The following is a 17,014-nucleotide window of genomic DNA, read 5'->3' as shown; positions in this document are numbered from 1 at the left end:
ATAGTAAATTATCATACAACAATTAGATGTTTTAAAATATTAAAAGATAATTAATTATATAGCAATTTAATAACTCGGGACGTTAGATTTTTACAAATACTGAGGAACAATCTGTAATTATCATTGTAATATATGATGTGAGTGCAGAAAATTTTTTTTTTAAATAATTAGTGTATTCTGATTTCAGTGATTTATATCCATTAGTTAATATGCAGCTTTGGACCTGGGAATTTTTTCGTCTGTGGCGTAGCAGCAAACACGCAGCACGTGACGGTCGAACAAAACGGAAATTTTTTTCCTCGAGGAACCAATCATTTTAAGGAGCGATCGCATCATCGATTGGCATCACGTTGAAGTAGGGAAATTCTTACCACACCACCCTCGGTTACACAGTGACATTTAGCGTCACATCGTCACGTGATATCCGCGTTTGCATTTTTTATATTTATCTGAGGGACTTGGTTTTTTTTTACTAGCCTGATCTCTATTTGTCACGCACCTCGGACATCACACCCAACAAATATTTGTGTAACCGAGGGTGGTGTGGTAAGACTACCCTTGAAGTAGTTACACAAAAAAAATTTCCAACGACAAATAAAAATTGGAGACGATCAACCAATGATAATTTTTTTTTCTAAAGGAATGCCATCATATGGACAGGAAATCTACAGAGGGGATACCGGGATAGAGATGCGGGCTGTCTACTAGAACAATGAAGGCGGTTGTCACGAATAGTTGGGTATAGAGGATAAGAAAAATAATTAGCCGCAACGTGATCCGGACCCGGCTCAGGCGTAGGTCGTCGTGGAATTCCAGGGGATTTTCTGCGATTAAACCGGATCCGGATGATCGGCAATCAGGAATTCGGCTCCGTTTTTCGGCTAACTACACCATTTTGCATAGAGGGGGGGTGAACGAGGTTTATGCGTTAGGAGGAGTTCCCGGTTATTTGATTAACATTAGGCTGCATTTCATGAATTTTAAAACATTAAAATGTTGAACACATAGCATATGATTTAATTCCACCTAACCTTTATTACGAAGGTGAGTTGTCATTTTACTGTATATTGTCTATAATTGTTCTAGTTTGCTTATAACTTCTGACTTTCTGAATACTGGCTAAATACCAACTTCCAGAGTTAGTCTGTTGAGTCGTTTGATGTATTTTGGATCACAGAAAAATCCGTCTCTGTATTAAAAGCAGGATCGCACCCATACTTCGTAGTTAAATATCCTCTCTGAAGCAAGAGTGGTAGAGAAAGTGGGGATATTGCGCAAACAATTAAAGGTCAGTTCAATACAAAAAAGGAACGTCAGGAAAGACTTCTTGTCATTACACCCCTCGATGCTTTCGAGGAGAGTTTGATGCTTTCTAACTCTATGGGGAGGAGAAGCACTGTGGCTTTGCTCATTATGTGCGATTTCTTTCGCGTGTACACCTACTTACTGACGTGTCATCAATAATATTAAATATTATTCCCATGATTTAACTTTTTTGCCTTCTTTATCTACTGTGTAAGGATTCATCATCAAAATCAGTAATATGGTCTGGAACAGGAGCAAAGAGATTGCAGAGTCCAAAGTTCATTTAACACTCAGTGAACTACTAGCTAGCTAAATTAAATCAAAGTTGAGACTATATTATTATAAATGTCGCAATGATTTGATTATTTTGATTGCCTCTAACTTTTCAGACGAATCTCTAGCCCGATAACAACATTAATTAGAACATACCCTTTCATATATGAGCATTATTGATTGTACTGCACCTTTCAATTTACTATATACTTGTTTTGGATACAAATTAGAAACGAATCATAGTACTTACTATGACTTCAGATCTAGAATAAATATCAATAATAAAATGTTAAAATTGGATATTACTTTTGATTAGTTTCAGACTATAACTCTGAATTTTTATTTTTTTTAATCCTTCTTTATTAAATTCTTAATTAATAGCAATAATATATATAGATAACTTTTTATTTTTTTAAAAAAAGTCAACCTTAAGATAAAATTAGTAACCTTGTTTTTTTCCTTTTAAGAATAGTTTAGTTTAGAATTTATCAAATCTTAATGTGATAGATTAAATTTTTGTAATACCTACTAATTATAAAAGAAATGGTAGAAAGTTATGTAAAGCATTTGAAATGTTATAAACGAAAAAAAATTAAAAATTATATGGCATAGTAACTAATGGATACAAATCACTAAAATCAGAATACACTACTTATTAAAAAAAAAAAAATTTTTCTGCACACAAATCATATATTAGAATGATAATTACAGTAGTATGGCTCCTCAGTATTTGTAAAAATCCAACATTCTGAGTTATTAAATTACGAAATTTAGAAATTCCGGCGTCATTAATATTTCGAATATCGTAGATTTAATAATTACTAGTTTATAATGCATTTCAAAGTTATAAAATACATAGTTTATTTTGTGCATCGTAATAAGAATCACACTGGAAAGAAATTCGTTCGTTATTAATCGCTTTAATAACAGTCAATTCCTACTAATTGCCGGCCAGACTTATGAAATTTCATTAGATTTCCGCGATTAAACTAAGTCTTGCTGTTAGTCCTTCCTAAATTCTCCGTCTTACAATGCTATTCTATTAAGCGCCGTAGTGATTAATAGTTTATACCGGATAGATGATCCCTAGTTACCTTGGATGAATCTCAACACTGACCATTGAATTTTTACACCGGATGCCCGGACGGTATCTACAGTATTATGCAGAGCACCAACCACTACTGTATATTCGATTTGCAATCAACTTGAAAAGTTATTTTATTTTTTTAATACACTGTAATCATACTAGTCCATGATTTTATTTAATTAATTTTAATTTTGTTTATAATTATTTTAAATCTAAAAAAAAACAAGTTTTTATAATTAAATATAAATGTGATCTATCGTTTCCGGACCAGAATTTTTAATTAAAATTTGTTATACTATTTATGATTTTATTAAATAATTATGGGATAGTACTGGAGGTTTTGACAACTACCCTGGTTGTATATCCGGGTAGTACCTTGGATGTATCCAGGATAGTCGTTCATAAATCCCAAAGTACCCTGGATACATCCAGGGTATGTAGTTGGTCAAAAATCCCAAGTACTAAACCATCTTCTGTAATATAAGTAATATTTTGAAATTTTTCAAAATGAGTTTATTCTACAATATACGGCATTAAGTTCAGTTGTGATTATTATTGTATAAATTCATCAAATTCTGATCAGCACGGTACTTTTTTATTTTTTTTTATTTTTATTACACAGAGTAAATACAACTTCAGTAATTATTACATAGATACTATATACTACTAGCACCGACAGTAATATTATAAAACACTGAAAAACCAGTCCCCACGAAGAGAACTTCACTCTGGTGGTGTGATAAGGGGAAAAAATGACAACCAACACACGCTTGTCCGCGCAAGAAGAAAAACAAAAAACCCTGAAGACAGAAAGAAAAAAGAGGCCCTGTCTATTCCACGTCACGACCCTTTTAATTCAATCCTGTATTTATCTTTCATATAAATGCCACCTGTAAATGCCGTCAAAGATGGAATGAATTGTTTTTAGATAAATTGTCTTTAAAAGGTAAAATTAGTTATGTTTAGGCGTCGGTAATTATGTTAACTTCGGAAGTGAATCCGAAGTATGATTTGTGCGTTTATTCTTCTTCAATATGGTGTTGTTGTTATTCGAAGACGATTCATCGTCGCTGTTAGTCGGTGTGCGAAGGAGAAATACGTTCTTGCGGTTTAGAATTCTCTTGCTTGCTTGTTAAGACTGAATTCAAAACGTGCTTGTGCTGAAGCCATGACGTCATTAACAATATGAAGGCGTTCCGAGGTCCTGAGTGAAATTGTTATGATGCGTGTATCAGTAGTTAGTGAAGTTTTAGCCTGAATAATAGTTGATGTCTTTTATTTTTATATCACAAAGTACACAAAGTCGTAGTACAAGGAATAGTTGATGTCGAGGGAGTACAAATGTTGCATGCTAAACTAAATGAGTATCATGTGGTTGCGGTAACACTATGCACGCTGAGGATCCGACTACTTCATTATTTATAAACATATTTAAAATGTTCCCACAACATTTCACAAGAATTTAACTTTCTTCTAATTTTTAACCATGTCAGTAGGCGTTTACCGTATTCCGATTATAACTTATTCTTTGCTCGATGCAGTCTTAAAAGTATATAATCAATCTCTTTTTCAAATATATTAAAGTGGTGATGGCCTCTATAATATTACCGCGTCAGTCAATTATCGTTCGACACTTTACTATCAGAACTATGTATTGTCGCTAAGCACTTAACTATATATAACTGATAATCTTTGTTAATTACGGAATTCATTACCCTTATATTAAAATTTTTTTTTTTTGTATATGTACAGAAACTACCAACCAGCAGAAAAGTTGCTATTGCTATCAAAAATTATTCTTTACAAACTCTTGATAAACCTAGAATATTTTTTGTATCTGGAGTATCTCAATTCGGGCTTCCTTCTTTTCCAGTCCAAATGGGTGAAGGTTTGGTTTGGGGTGCCTGTAAGACTGAATATTCGACTAAAGGAACTTCAGGAGTTATTGTGTACCATATCAAAGATTATAATTTATCTTTAGCCTTTATGTGGAGCATTCCATTCACCTATCTCTTTTATTCAAATTGGTGGAATCTTAAAGTTTATGAAGGTTTGATCGAACCCGATGAAGGTAATAACCTCAATCTCAAGTTTTTTGATTAAATAAACTTATTATCACAAATATTTATTTATCAATATTATTTATCATTGTATTATTGAACACTAGATTTTTTTTGGATGATGTACTATGACAGCCCTCATAAAGGAGACGGCAACGCTTATAGCGGTAAACTAAGCGGTGGTTGGAGTTATAAGGGAACAATGGGGAGTGAAGGTCAATCTATTATCGTTGTTAATTTTCAAGATTAACTTGTTAAAAGACCACTCACTCTTTTAAAGATAGTACTTTAACTATCAAAATATACAAAATTAGTATTTTATGGACGAAATGTACTTAGTATTTTTATTTTTAATGGACAAAATGTATTTTATTTTTGTATTTTTGGGGGCTTCTTAAATAAATAACAGTAATGATTTCACGGATTTTTTTTAACGTATTAATTTGTTCAAAAACTTAATTTTAAAATTATTTTGAATAAGTTAGGATCAGACTTCTGATTTTCAAACTTATCTATTTTGGTACTAGCGTTAGATAATAGAAAGCAACCAAATGTAAAATTATAAAGATATATTACATTTCATGAACGTTTAATCCAAGAGGATTAAGGATTGTACTTCACCTCTAATATCATTTCAATTTGGCCGTAAAGGACTGGCAAAGGATTGGTAAAGGATTGAAAAAACTTTGATATCTATATTCAGATATGTACTGTATCTTAATGAACCAATGGAAACTGGTGACTGTGATTTTCAACGAATTTATCTTTTAATTTTGCCCTGTACTCATTCGCAATTTTGGCTTGATAATGAAGAAAAGAAAAGAAGAGTTGATAAATCATTTCCAATAGAAACCTTTCATTTTTAATCATTTCATTCTTAACACTAGTAAGTATTTTCCATAGTCTTGTAACACTAAATTTCCAAAGTTTCGATTTGATTATATCAGAATTAGCAACTTTACTTTCATCCGGTATAGTTTCTGAGGTTTGTAAGTTAATAAAAAATAAAAATAAGTCGATATTCTTAGTAATGAGTTGGTGAGCGTTGGTTGATAACTTCATACGTAAATATTTTTAGAAATGATGCTTTGCTTGGAAATAATTATAATTTCCAAAATATGAGGTATTTATTTTTGAGAGTCTTTGATAGATTCTTGATAGATTCTTGATTGGTTGCTTAAAAAAAAATGAATCATATCTTTTTTTCGCATAAATGATATTTTTTTCTAATGATTAATTTTCTTTGCATGAGTCTATTTTTCTTTTAACTTTTTATCTCATAAGCAAAAATTAACAATTATAAATAAACTTAGTAGGCGTAAAAGAAAGATGGGATATTTTTAAAATGGCTAGTATCCGACTATTATTATTACTGTTATACAGTAGCTGTTATAAAGAAATCATACAATATTACAAGTCACGTACTTTCTTATTTATTTTATTATTCATATGGGAATAAATACAAGCTGAAGTAATTTCATTATCCATAAATTTCAACTTATAATAAAATTTTCCCTTAATTTGTAGATTTCTTTTAGAATTAGCTGTTTATATCTTAAAAGAAGTGTGAAAAGATCATAAATTTACCGTTATTATTTTTAATTTATTAGCAAGGTTTAATATATGATTCTATTCATTATTAAAACTATGATATTTCTAAAAATATTTGATACTTGTTTTTAATAATTTGACACAATATTTTAAAGCTGAATTTTTGTAAAAAAATAAAAAAAAAAATAAAAAAAGTTGGAAAATTTTATGAGATATCAAAGTTATATTGGTAGGCATATTGCTTTATATTTTTAACAATTTTGGTGCTAAATTTGTGGCTCTTTTGCTGCAATTATTGCACAAACTGAAAATTTACACATGATTTTTAATTTCAAAACATAATTTGATATTACATATTTTTTAATCCTAAAGAGTTGGCAGACGTATTCAGTATTTACCCACAGTCAATTTTTTTTTTTGTATTAGTACTACATTCATTATATAATTAAGAGTTAAACAGGAAAATTTGCCCGAGTTACAAATGAAAGGATAATAATAATTATTATTATTTTAGTTACTATCTAATAAATTAATAAATTTATCGTACCATTCCGAAATTAAACAACCATTTTTTGAACTTAATTCCGGCCAACGCAGTCATAATTCTGGTCAAAATCGCCATAATGCAGGCCAGGGTTGCTTATTTTCGGGGTTGTTTAATTTCGGAATGGTACGGTATATTGGTATCATAAAGTTTCCATCTCATTAGAAATAGCAAAAGGACTTTACATAATCCAAGATCAATACTGTATCATGACGTTTTGATGTAACGCTATATTTTTGAATATGAATCATTGATGATGCACATGATCATGTCTGATAAATGTAAGATTTAATTTTTCCATAAAGTGTGTCGTAATAATCAAATTTATTTTGAACTTAGCGGTGACGCCTTATCGCATAGTAAAAGATTTATGATATAATGCCTTACAATATGCACCGGAGAATGAAGATAAATATACTCAAAAGCTTCAGACGTTTATTTTTTCGAGATGATAATATGAGAATTAGCATCTTTTGTTTATTTTTCTCATGATAAAATTAATAAAAGGAGTTATTAATGTTTTACGTCATAAATTATTAAATTATTGATATTATTGAAAATTGGAAAATTCAATGAAATTAATGAAATTTAAATCCTAAAATAATTGAAATAGCTGAAATTGAAAGAAAAGAAGTAATGATTGGATTTTAAATTTCTAAAGAAAAAAATTATTTATTTACTTTATCGGACCATTTCTTGAATACCATTTTCTTGAATATAGGATATTTTCCTGAATATCCAATTTCACGAATACCTATTTCCCAAACTCTGAATCTTGAAAATTTATAAAATGTATTTCCAAAATTTATTATATAGTAGTTTGTATAAACCATATGAAGTGAAAAAATGTAAAATTAATTTCGCTAAACAATACAAATATTTTATTCATTATCGTTATCAAAGGAAAAAAAGAATGAAATTTAATTTGTACTTTGGGAGAAAAGTCTCTTGGTATAATAAGTTTTCATTTACGGTAATATGGTATGATTGATCAAATTTTCTTGACATATCGAAGTGTTTTTTTTAAACTAAGATTTTCAGATGACTACATCACCTTTCTTTCCAATTTTTTAAAGGAGATGAAAGCATTTTTGTATAATATAGTTATATATACTATTCAAAAAACAAATAATTATATCGAAGACATGTACAGTACGTATAATTTATTGATTGGTATAAATACAAAATCAAATCAAATTTCTAAATTTAAGAGTTATCCTACACCATACAAACCTGTTTATGCATTTTTCCAGGATTAAATAATAAATTTCAAACTAAAAATTTCTTAAAACAAAAGATTTTCTTTTTACAAATAAAATTGTTCAATTTTTAAAAAATTTTCAAATTATATAAGCTGTTAAGGATATCATTTAAATCAAGTAAATTTTCCATTTGTTTTCTTGAAAAATACTTGTCTTTGAAAGTTTCTGGAACATTTTGGCAGTTTTTAGGATAATTTGGTAACAAATAATCTACCAAACTCATGTTGGGAATGAGAGATATTGTTATATAACAATTTTCTCTAAGACAAACATAATCTATTTCCTATGTAAATTAAAGAATAGTATTATATTTTGCTCTGAAGGGAAATTAACGATCTGAATAAGTAAATAGAAAATATACCATATCAATAGAATTTATTTCAATTGAAAGTTGAGAATCATATTTAATACATATTAGAATCTGATGTTCAATCCAACCTAATCCCTCAAGATTCACCAAATCATAATAATTTAACATATGTTTCTTTTGCATATATTCCTATAGTTGAGTTAATGTTAATTTAAATTAAATAAAATAATAGGGATTTTAAATAATTAACTTACATCATTATTTATAAATTTTATAAAGCAATCTTTGGATAATATTTTTTTAATATTCATTTTACAAATAAGAATCCCAACCCCGAAATTCATTAGTATAGGCAAATCCAAGCGAAGTTTTTCATTTTTAAAAGATAATACCAGCCCTGACAAACTTTGATTTTAAAATTGTGGTTAATCTGTATTTGACAATTTGAATTAAAGTATAGACTTTACCTGCTTATATCATTTTGTTGAAATTGACAAAGTTCACTATTCAAATTTGTAAGATTTGAAATAAAGTATACTTTTTTTTCTAATAAGTTTGTTTAAGTTTTTTTAAGATATCATATATTATTAACAAATAGAAGATAATAAATAATTTAAGTATGTTCTTACCTTTATACATATATTTACTAAATTCATCAGCAATTCCAAATTTGGTATAGTCACATTTGTCAATTTCACAAGTCTCATATAAATATGACCAAAAATCTGAATGCTTTTGTAATAAATGAAGATATGAAATAGCTTCATAGCAATATTCGTATTTAATGCTTAAATTAAATAATATATCCAAATCTACTTTGGCTTCATAATACTTGTTTAATTCAATGTGTATTTTACATCTAATTAAAAGTAATAATAATTCATTCTCGCTAATATTAGAGATTTGATTGATTTTTGTTAATATATTATTTAAATCTTTAGAACTATTTTTATTTAGTAAGTATTCTAGATGATATAATTGAATCTTTGCTAATCTATTATCAGAATTTGTCAATGCTATATACTTTTTAAATAAGATTTTAGCATTATTAATATCATTCTTCATATAATATGTTAGACTTTTAAGATAATATGCCAAACTATTCAATGGATCTAATTGTATAATTATATTAAGATCTGATAATGCTTTATCATATTCTTGAACAATACAATATGCAATAGCTCTCTTACTTAAATTATGAATGTTTTCTGGATCTATAATGTTTGCTTTTGTAAAATATAATATAGCTTTACTATATTGTACCATTTTACATAAAATTTCTCCATAATAGCATAAAATCAGTGAATTCTTCTCATCAATACTCAGCAATTTATCTAACATTTTTAAAGCGTTTATATTATCTCCTTTCTTTTCATATCTGTATGCACAATTTTTAAGGCATAAATGATTATTTGGATCATTTTTTAATGCAATATTATAATTTTCTATAGCATATTCATAATAATTATCATATAATAAGCAACTATTTCCAAGTATTATATATAAATTATTTAATTTTGCTTTATAATATAATGATTCTTCTAAATAATTTATTGCTTTAAAATAATTATTTTGTCTAAAATGTATTTCTCCACAAATGAAATAAGCAACTGGTCTTTTAGGATTTAAATCAATAGCTTCTTCTAAGTATAAGTGTGCTTGTTTATAATTGTCAAGACATCTATAAATATAAGCTAAAATGCATCTTAAAGAATAACTTTTAGGAAATAAATTTAAAAATTCTTTACATAAAGTTTCAGCCTTTTCATAATGTTTATCATTTATTTCTTTTATAATATTTTGATATATCGGATGTTGTTTTTTTGTAATTTTTGAAAGAATTGATGATGAAATTTTTGAATTTAATTTAATAATTGAATTCATAAATTTCTTTTTTTTATTTAATATAAGATCAACTTCTGAGTCATCTGAATCATCACTATCATAAAGTTGTTGATGGGAATTTTCTAATTCAATTGAAGGTAAAATATGTCCAGATTCAAAAAATTTCGTATATAAATTTTTATAAATTGAATCTTGTGGTAAATATCTAATATCATCATCTTCAATTTTTTCTCGACAATTAGGACATATTTTTTGTTTTAATTTTATTAAATTGTTTAATGCTAACATATGTTGACATTTTAATATATATAATTGATCCATTGGTTCAATATTAATTGGACAAGTAATTTCATCTGCTATAACATCTAAAATATTAGAATTTGATATTTGTTCTTTCTTTAAATATGAATTTTGATTTAAGCTTTTTCCTTTTCCTTCTTTCCCTTTTTCAGTATTATTACTTAGAATTTTTAAATCTTCATGGTATTTCTCCTTAACAAAAGTTAATAAATTTTGAAACTTTTCCAAAGAATCTTCTAAATTATTTTCACTTAATTTTTGTGTATATTGATCAAAATCAATTTCAATCATTGAAAACATTTTATTATCAATATTATATAAATGTACCAATAATTCAATAGATTTAAATTGAATAAAACTACTTGGTGCTTTATTAAGTGATTCAATTGCCAAATAATAACAAAGACCATATGTTGCTATTCGAGATGATCTTTGGATAAGATTTTGTGCAAGATCCAATAATCCAAACCATAAAATATGTGGTAATGCAATAGGTTCATTTCCAGCAAGATCATTTAATAAACCTCCAGCATTTTTCAGAGTCTTGACGACTTTATTTGATACTTCATCAAATTTTGTTTGAGAATCTAAAACAGATTTATCCTCAGCATTAACCCATTCTCTTTCCAAAAAGCTCCAAATATATTCCATTAATACCAATTCTCCAAGTTTTTTACTTATAATCTTTTCAGAACTTTCAGACCAGATGAAAATATTATGTTGGATTATTAACATAATTCTCCAATCTATATAATAAGATGCCACTGGGTATTTAAAACTTAAACTCTGACGTACTTGAATAAGTAATGATAAGATTGAACAATTATCATTTGGAAGAGTAACTCCTGTTATTGATAAAATTCCTGGTGTAATATTTAATGCAGCTTTAATAAAATCTTTAGTTCTTCTTATAATTTCTTGAAACCAAGTTTCATCATCACGTAGACTATGAAGAGTATCTCTTAAATGGATTAATAAAAAATCAATATTATAATTACGCTTTTTAATTACAACTTTTTCATCTTGATTATTATTTTGTTGATTGAATAGATTGTAATTTGATCTAAAATTATTATCAACACCTATTTCAAAAACCTGAGTTGTTTTACGATGAATTTCTGCAAATTTTGTCAAAGAATTATAAACTTTATTTCGAAGTTCTTTACTTAATATTATTGATGAAAAACATATTCGTTCTAAAACCATAACCAAAGTTCTTAAATGTAATTCTAATCTAGCTAAACTTTCTTTTGAATAATGATTAAAAGGAGTATCAATTAAAGCTTCTAATGAATTTGCTAAAATTTGAGATGAAAAATCATTTTGTAAATTTTCAAAAATTAATTTAAGTGCGTATAAATAACTTGGTTTAGTCAGATTTTTTATTAGTTCTTCTACTTTATCATCTGACGTAATGAATCCATCCTCTTCTAATTTGATAAGGATACGATTTTTGAACATATTTTCATATAAAATCATTTTATTCTTATATGAAGAAGAGTTGTTATTATTTTCTAAGTTATCAGATGTAGTAATAGAAGTAGTATTGGTAGAAGAACTTTTACTCTATTATTATGTAAAATATATAAAATAAGTTTTAAATTTTTAATAATTTGTGATTAATTAAATTTTGATATTGCTTAAAATAATAATTTACCTGACTTGAACTTCCTTCCATATTTTTTATTTTTTTTATTACAAAAAGAAGTAAAATTCTATACCAACAGAATTAAGTAAAAAAATTATGTATGTAACACAATAACGTGCATTTGTGCTTACAACATTTCATATGCAGCCATCACCTGATTCAAATGTAAAAAATCTGTGATTTATCTGTTATGTAAATTCTAAACGCTGATCAGCATGATTTTATTCTCAAGTGATGATTGGATATTATTTTTAAACATAAAAGTCGATAATAAATCTTTTAAAAAATTTAGTAACTAAACAAGCGAAAACATATTTTTTAATAGATAAATTTATTAAAAAAAAAGAAATTAATGACTTTATTTAAACCATAATTTCGAAATAAAATGAAATAAAAAACATGATAAATTGATAATATAAAATTTTAGAAAATTTTGCGTACAGAAGTCTTTATTCAATGTTAAAAAAATTGTTCATTTCAAATAAATTTTTTTTTTCATTTTTAATCATTTTATTCTTAACAATATGTACTTTTTAAAGCCTCGTAACAATAAATTTTCAAAGTTTCGATTTGACTATATCAGAATCAACAACTTTTATTTTTAACAGATATAGTTCCTGAGTTTCATAAGTTAATAAAAAATAAAAAAATAAGTTAGTAATAAGTTGGATGAACATTGCTTAATAACTTCAGGCATGATTTGCTTAGAAGTAAATATAATTTTCAAAGGAATTATTATAAAAGTGATAAATAAATATGAGGTATTTATTTTTGAGAAAATTTGAGAGCTTTTAATAGTCTTTTGATATTCTTGATTGGTGGCTTAAAAAAATGAATCGTTATCTTTTTTCACATGAATGATATTTTTTTTCCGAATGATTAATTTTCTTTGCATTGAGTCTGGTTTTTTCTTTAACTTTTTACTTCACAAGCAAAAGATTTACAATTATTAATTAAACTTCGCCAGCGTAAAAGAAAGATAGGATATTTAGTATCTGAATATTATTATTACTGTTATAACTGTTAGAATAATCATATAATATTAAAAATCACATACCTTCTTATTTATTTATTATTCATATGAGAATAAAATTTCTTACAAACTAAAATAATTACATCATTAATGAATTTCAACTTACCCTAAATATGTAGATTTTCTTTTAGAATGAGTTTTAGATGTTTAAATAGATCTTAAAATAAATGTGGAAAATCTCATAAATTTACCATCATTATTTTTAATTTTATTAACAAGGTTTTAATTTAATAAAAATTAATAAGATGTTGATTTTATTAAAAGTATGATGTTTTTTAAAAATATTTGACACTTGTTTTTAATAATTTGGACACAAGATTTTAAAGCTGAATTTTTATAAAATAAAGTGAAAATTTTTTTTTAGATTTTAAAGTTACATTGGTTGCGTATTGTTACAACACTATTATTATAAGTTTAAATAAATTTCGAATTATAAAAATTATAAACATAGTAATTTAAATTTTATAATGGAAAATTAATAAATATTTAAACCAAAATCATATTATAATATGTATGTATAAAATTCTTGTTTATTTAAAATTATGATGATTGATTCATTTTGCTTATTATTTATTATTTTAACATTCAACTTTTCAATTATATACATTTATAAGGTATCAAAAAACTAATTATCATTTGCACATAACAAAAATTTTTATCCGGTAATATTATAATAAACGTTGCAAATATTTTTATTTTTTTATTGACAAAACACAGAAATTTTATAATTGAATATAATGTTAAAATGCGAATGGTTTGACACAAAGAGCAACTAACTATATATCTTTTTGAGGCCTAGCACTTATTTAATCTATATTCATAATATTTTATATGTCTACTTTATGCAGGTTAAACTTATATTACACGTTCGTTTGTTTTTACTAAAATCATTAAATGAATATTATAATAAAGAATAATTTATTTGTAATGTTAAATTGTTAATTAAAATAAAATTTATTATAGAAAAATAAATAGTAATACTATAATGGTATTGCATTATATACGTACTAAAATTACTATACATACTTAATTCAACATAATGGTTTCTTTATTCATCCAGTTTTTTAAAGTGCTTTATCAATTTATATATAGTGTATATTTAATTCAACTATTTATTCGTAACGTAGTCCATATTTACAAAGGAGAAATGATAATTCTATAAAAGTTCTTCTCTAATTTATGATTTCTTTAAAGAAAAATAATAAATTGAATGGTTACTAATATCCGTTACTCGATATGTTGTTTTTTTAAATAGATTTTAAAAAGATGGACTTTTTTACCAAACATACTTATATTTAATTTAATTTAATTTAGTCTATCAAATACACGATCACTTTGAAAGTTCTGAAGTTAGATTTGTTATTTCGTCAAATTAAATATTAATCAATACGAAATCAAATATTAAAGTTTGTCACACAAATTATGTTTTCTTAAATACTGTATGACCAAGCGTCGATACTGCGCCTAATGGTTTATTCATATGGTTGCATTTACTAATTTATCTCGGAGTAACCGAACTTGAAACATAATTCTTCTTTCCCTTTTAATTTATTAATTACATTATGTCCACTCTTCGATATGGATTAATTTATGCAACAAATAATAGAGCATTAATGTTAGTTGATACTAAAATTCATAATGATATACATAAAGAATTTGAGTTCAAACAACAAACAGTTCTTGCTGATAAAATTCTTACAAATGAAGAAAAAACTGAGGCAATAAGGTTATTAACTAAAGATTATGATCGAAATAAAGTTATAGATGATGATGGTACAAGAAGAATTTGTGAAAATTGTAACCAAGAATGTTTAGCTACATTATATTGTGAATATTGTGTTCGCAATTATTTAAAAGAAAATTTTTCAAATTGGACATCTGGAAATGATGTTATTGATAATTTAATACAGAAATGTCAAATGGAATCACTTGAACCACGGAATATAGTTGAATGGATCCCGTATAGCAATTTGAAAAATATTAATTATTTGACAAAAGGTGGATTTTCAGAAATTTATACAGCAGACTGGATTAATGGAGAGTATAGAGAATGGGATTCTGAAAAAAAACAATTAAGAAGAGGTGAAATACCTGGAATACAAAACTTAGTGGCAAAAGTAGTACTTAAAACGTTAGAAAATGTTGAAAGTGCAAATCAAAGTTGGTTTGAAGAAGTTTGTATAATTTTATTATATTTTATAAAATTAGTGCAATTTTTATAATAACACTAGTATTTTCATAATTATTGTCTTTAGGCTAAATCGCATTTAACTATAAGTAATAAATGGGCGGATGTTGTTCGATGTTATGGTTTAACACAAAATCCATCAAATGGAAATTATATGCTTGTAATGAATAAAATGGATATAGATTTAAGAAAATATTTACAACAAAATCATAATCAACTTACATGGAAAGATAGAGTTAATATTACTCATAATATAATTCTTGCACTTTATTATATTCATTATGAGAAAGCTATACATAGAGATTTGCATTCTGGAAATATATTATTTTTACAATCCTATGATTCCTGGTATATTAGTGATCTTGGATTTTGTGGACCTTGCAGATAAATCTTCAACAAGTATATATGGGAATCTTTCTTACATAGCACCCGAAGTTATTGTTGGAAGAGAATATACTTTTGCATCTGATATTTATAGTATTGCAATTCTTATGTGGGAAATTTCATCTGGACAAACACCATTTATAAATTATGAACATGAAAATGATATTGTAATGAATGTCATTAACGGTATAAGACCAAAAATTGTGCCAGGAACTCCATCAGAATATAAAAATTTAATGAAAGAATGTTGGGATGCTGATCCATTAAAAAAACCTGCCGCTTATGCACTTTGGAGAAAAATAAATGAAATTAATTTATATTATCAAAATATGCCAGATGAATTATTCAAATCAGAAATGGATAATTTAGTAATGAATAAAGTAGAAGAAAATTATACAAGTAGTAAATTAATTACAAGTAAAATTCACAATTTTGGAAATCTACCTGAACCAAGAAATGCAACAGAAGGTATAAATGTATAATATTTTATTAATAAAAGTATTTATTTTAAAATACATTATTAATGATACCTTTTTATTTTAATAGAAGAACAAGAAGGTATAACCGTATAAATAATAATTCCCATTTTGGTTACTACAATAATTTAACTTTTAAAATACTTTATTTTACTATTAATAGCGTTTCATAGTAAATTGTATGATTTTAACATTCCTAACAATGGTAAGTATTTAATAACGTTATAGTGTTGAATTATCATATAATGATGTTTAATAATTAATTTTTTATTTTAGTTAACGACTTTAATAAATCAAATGAGCAGAATAATAGCAAATCATCAAAAGTAATTACTATTTTAGAGGTAATGTATTTTAATTATCCCTATAAAAAATGCACTCCGGAAAATTTCCATTATACATCCATAATTATGCTTACGACTCCGTAAATCTTCAGTATGTCTCAACTGTAACCCGAATTTTTCATAATATTATTTGTAGTGCACATAGGAAACGGAATTTAAACGGATTTTTAAAATAGTTATAAAATTAAAATTTAATAAGTTTTTACGTCATTATTAATTTACTGACAAATTAATTAATAAAAATGGAACAAATACTAATTATATACGATAAAATAAGACAATAAAATACATATGCTTGTCTTTTTTTTACAAAAAATGGGATCTTTCCGGAAAAAATTTAGTAATGGTTTCTCTTTTAACACAAATGCTAAATTACAAATCAAATTTTTATTATTGTAAATAAA

The 17,014-nt window shown here is 26.0% G+C and overlaps 2 protein-coding genes across 2 annotated transcripts; one reads left to right on the top strand and one right to left on the bottom strand.

The window, feature by feature from the left end:
* The first annotated feature begins 4,130 nt into the window (after positions 1-4,130).
* OCT59_016440 (uncharacterized protein) lies at positions 4,131-5,162 on the top strand. Its single transcript, XM_025313329.2, has 3 exons — positions 4,131-4,214; positions 4,418-4,736; positions 4,833-5,162. The coding sequence occupies exons 1-3, from the start codon at positions 4,152-4,154 to the stop codon at positions 4,973-4,975; spliced, it is 525 nt and encodes a 174-aa protein (XP_025187462.1). The 5' UTR covers positions 4,131-4,151; the 3' UTR covers positions 4,976-5,162.
* A 2,987-nt stretch (positions 5,163-8,149) lies between these two features.
* OCT59_016439 (uncharacterized protein) lies at positions 8,150-12,215 on the bottom strand (the record flags this gene model as incomplete). Its single annotated transcript, XM_025324181.1, has 6 exons — positions 8,150-8,365; positions 8,444-8,581; positions 8,647-8,797; positions 8,860-8,938; positions 9,022-12,103; positions 12,195-12,215. The coding sequence occupies 6 exons, from the start codon at positions 12,213-12,215 to the stop codon at positions 8,150-8,152; spliced, it is 3,687 nt and encodes a 1,228-aa protein (XP_025187463.1).
* Between the last annotated feature and the right edge of the window lie 4,799 nt (positions 12,216-17,014).

Source organism: Rhizophagus irregularis, chromosome 24 (genome assembly GCF_026210795.1).
Source record: "Rhizophagus irregularis chromosome 24, complete sequence".
Classification (NCBI taxonomy): Eukaryota; Fungi; Glomeromycota; class Glomeromycetes; order Glomerales; family Glomeraceae; genus Rhizophagus; species Rhizophagus irregularis.
This window is presented reverse-complemented; position numbering and strand designations above follow the sequence as displayed.

Excerpts from the sequence above, each read along its gene's own strand:
- OCT59_016440 (XM_025313329.2), top strand. The coding sequence starts at position 4,152 with ATGTCAGTAGGCGTTTACCGTATTCCGATTATAACTTATTCTTTGCTC. Across the intron at positions 4,215-4,417 it reads TGCTCGATGCAGTCTTAAAA|AAACTACCAACCAGCAGAAA; the intron begins GTATATAATCAA and ends GTATATGTACAG. Across the intron at positions 4,737-4,832 it reads TTTGATCGAACCCGATGAAG|ATTTTTTTTGGATGATGTAC; the intron begins GTAATAACCTCA and ends ATTGAACACTAG.